We start from the raw sequence: 3,201 nt of genomic DNA, 5'->3' as shown, positions 1-3,201 counted from the left end.
GCGGGGGGGGGGGGGGGGGGTGGGGAAGAGTGAGCGAGCGGCTGTGTGGTGCTCAGTTGCCAGCTGAGGTTAAACCACAAGGCTTTTCCACTTACTCCCTTCAGCTAAGACTTCCCTTAATTTTTTTGCGTTTCTTCATGGTTGACTATTATGTTATTTATTTCAAAGAGCAGCCATCAAACCAAACAGCAGGCCCAGCAACGGGCTGGGGCAAGAGAAGTACCATCTCCTTCAGAGCAGAACTTCAGTTTACTCTTGTTCTCCTATGACAGCTCGCCGAGGACATCCAATCAACCTATGTCAGCCACACTGCCTGGACAAGGTTACACAAAGCACAAGCTGCATTCCCTTACTACGTAAGGATTAAACTACAGCTTAAGAGAACGAATGACATCCTGTGTTCCTTTAAAACGTGATCGTCACTCTTACGGCACGTTTCTTGGTACAAGACAATTCTGACAGATGTTTATCTCAAATTTAATTCAGCTCCTGCAGACTGACACTTTGTTATTCAACAGAGCTGGAAACAGCTGTTAACACTCATGGAACTAGCAAGCCCTTCACGACTTGCCTGGCTATATGCATTAATGCTTTAACATACTACCAGGAGGGCATCCTGATTTCTCTGACAAATAATGGGAAGAATCCAATCTTGTGTGTGCTACACAAAGAAAAAAACTTTTCAGATTAATTCTAAATTTGTTTGCTATGTTAGGTGTTAATGCAACCTGATCAAAACAGTACTTGTGATGGCTATCAGGACCTGGATATCAGTGGTATGTAAAACAATAAAAAGAGAAAGAACAATCTTCTGCACTGCTTTTTAAAACTACAGACTCCTAAGTTAGTGGAGAGAAAACACAGCTTTTTCTGAAAATGCTAACAGCTGTTAGAAAGCCTAAACAGACTTTTAAGCAACTTTTACTAAGTATCCACAGTCACAGAAGAGACCTTACCTGCTTCGGGGCCATGTAACAGATCTGGATCTAGATCTGGATCTTGATCTAGACCTGAAATAAAAAATTAAGACAAATTAAAACAAAATCAAAGAAGTCAACTCAACCAGAAGTGATGACAATTACAGCACTACTTAGGTTAATGTCGACATGTTGAACATAAAACCTACATGATCACTAGATGTTTTAGATATCAAAATTCATCATGGGATATGCAGCTGTGTAAGGTCTCAAAACTAATCGTATTACCATGCCTGTAAATTCAACTACGATTATCAGAAACTTTTTAAAGCATACTGAAGTCTGATTTCTAGAGGTCAACACCTTTCGAAGTCTGCTATCCAATACCTTTTTGAATCTCTTAAATAAAATGAAAAACCGCAACAAAAACAAAGCACACATATTAAAAAATACTAATTACCTTGATCTCTTCAAGGAACCCGATCGGGACCGACGGGGCGACACAGACCTAGACCTACGAGGAGAAACGGACCGGGACCTACGATAGGAAGCTGACCTGGACCTGCAAAGAAGTCAATTGAAGAGTTGTACAAGTGTAGCTTTTTCTAAGCAAAAGCAGCAAATAGGAACAAAAGACAAACTTAATCACACCTCCTACCACGACTCCGACTGCGTGACCGAGAATACCTTCTTCCTCGGGACCTTGAACGGGATCGAGACCGGGACCTGGTTTTAGGTTAGAGAAAACAGGTATCAGGAAACAGCTGCAGCAATCAGTGCACGTGAGGCCCTGCTGAAGTCAAAACTGATTTCAGACAACTAAAGAACTAGCATCTGTCAGTTGGAAAAATCTCTGGGCCTACTTGTCTTGAGCATTTTACTACCTAGAAAAATGTTAAAAGCTGAATTACATTGCAGAATTACATTAGAATAGAAAACACTGTAATGCGTATTTAAAATAAACCTTGCAAGTTTGCAGGTCGACCCTCTTTGGCCCAAGGTCTAGCAGATCTAGACGATCTAGAAGTATCTATAGCCGATCGCTGCATCTAGGTGTTCTCTTCAATCTAACGACGATCAAACTGACAGCCCAATGAGCCAGGGTGAGGCTTGATTGACGCAAGAAGATTTTTCTAGGTGGGAATGTGGTCAATCTGGTGTTCCTCTTTCTAAACCGGAGGGGGGCCCCAATTGAAAGCCAAATTTACTGTTACGGCGATCACCGTCTCAAATTTTCTGCCCTTAAAGAATAAGGTGAAGCTACGTGTAGATGGCTCGAGGGGATCTGGCCTCTTATGCTGATCACCTCAAGGTCTAGGAGGATCTTAAGTGTCGGATTTGCAAGGCGCCTCAGCATGAAATCTTAAGGCTCGTGACATTCTGAATCAAGGCGACTGACTCAAACGAAGAAACCTGAAAGGTTTTGACCAGGTTGATTATTAAGATATTAACATTTGATAGAAATAGCAACAAATTGTAATATACACCTATACATTTATTCTAGCATTAAGGTTTAAAGAAAACTGGCGTAACATTCTGTTTTGCTAACACAAGAGCTACACAAAAGTGAACTGGTGAAGCAACCCAGCCACTCTGGCCCCACACATACCTGCTCCTCCTTCGGCGACTATAGCGGTGACAATCATAAGCATAGTGGCCTTTCTCACCACACTCATAGCATCTGTCATTAGGGTCAAAGGGGCGCCGTGCAGGAGGCCTGTCGTAACGGGAGCGACGAGGCATCCCCGTTGACACTTCCACTCTAACCCTGGAGCCACATATCACCCTGCAACAAGTCCATGATGGCTCTAAGTTAATCGTTACTGTTTATGGCAGAACTACAAAAAGGAGAAGAACCAGAGAAAAACGCCGATTCTCTCTCTGGTCTTAAAACCGGCTGTAGCTCCTGCAAACATGTGAAATGCGCACGTACTTCCCATCAAGTCCACGGACAGCATCTTCAGCATCCCTCGGGTCTTCAAACTCCACGAAGGCAAACCCCGCGGGTTCCTTCGCGATCCATACGGTTCTCAGGGGCCCGTAGTAGCTGAAGGCTCTCTCTAGCTCGCCTTTGCCCGCGCCTGTGCCCAGGTTCCCCACGTACACCTTGGTCTCTGCTGGGAGCGAAGCCGGTGTCAGCGCCGGAGCAACAGCGGGCTCACGCGGCGCGCGGAAGCGGCGCCCCCACCCCCCAGGGCGCCACCATCTTGTTTGCGCGGCCCGCTCCCGCCTTCGCCACGAGCAGCAGCACGCGTGGGCGCATCCCCTCCCCCACGGCCGCTGA

The 3,201-nt window shown here is 45.4% G+C and overlaps 1 protein-coding gene across 1 annotated transcript in view; it reads right to left on the bottom strand.

The window, feature by feature from the left end:
* The window catches only part of LOC103895260 (serine/arginine-rich splicing factor 7), a 9,669-nt gene that overhangs the window by 5,556 nt on the left and 912 nt on the right, over nt 1-3,201 (bottom strand). Inside the window, exons 2-6 of the mRNA XM_009274796.2 lie at nt 2,851-3,034; nt 2,527-2,703; nt 1,569-1,643; nt 1,378-1,479; nt 957-1,010 (exon numbers count right to left, since the gene is read on the bottom strand). Of these exons, the coding sequence (XP_009273071.2) occupies nt 957-1,010; nt 1,378-1,479; nt 1,569-1,643; nt 2,527-2,703; nt 2,851-3,034 (592 nt within the window). The remainder of the gene's footprint in view (nt 1-956; nt 1,011-1,377; nt 1,480-1,568; nt 1,644-2,526; nt 2,704-2,850; nt 3,035-3,201) is intronic.

Source organism: Aptenodytes forsteri, unplaced genomic scaffold (genome assembly GCF_000699145.1).
Source record: "Aptenodytes forsteri isolate BGI_AS27 unplaced genomic scaffold, ASM69914v1 Scaffold272, whole genome shotgun sequence".
NCBI lineage: Eukaryota > Metazoa > Chordata > Aves > Sphenisciformes > Spheniscidae > Aptenodytes > Aptenodytes forsteri.
This window is presented reverse-complemented; position numbering and strand designations above follow the sequence as displayed.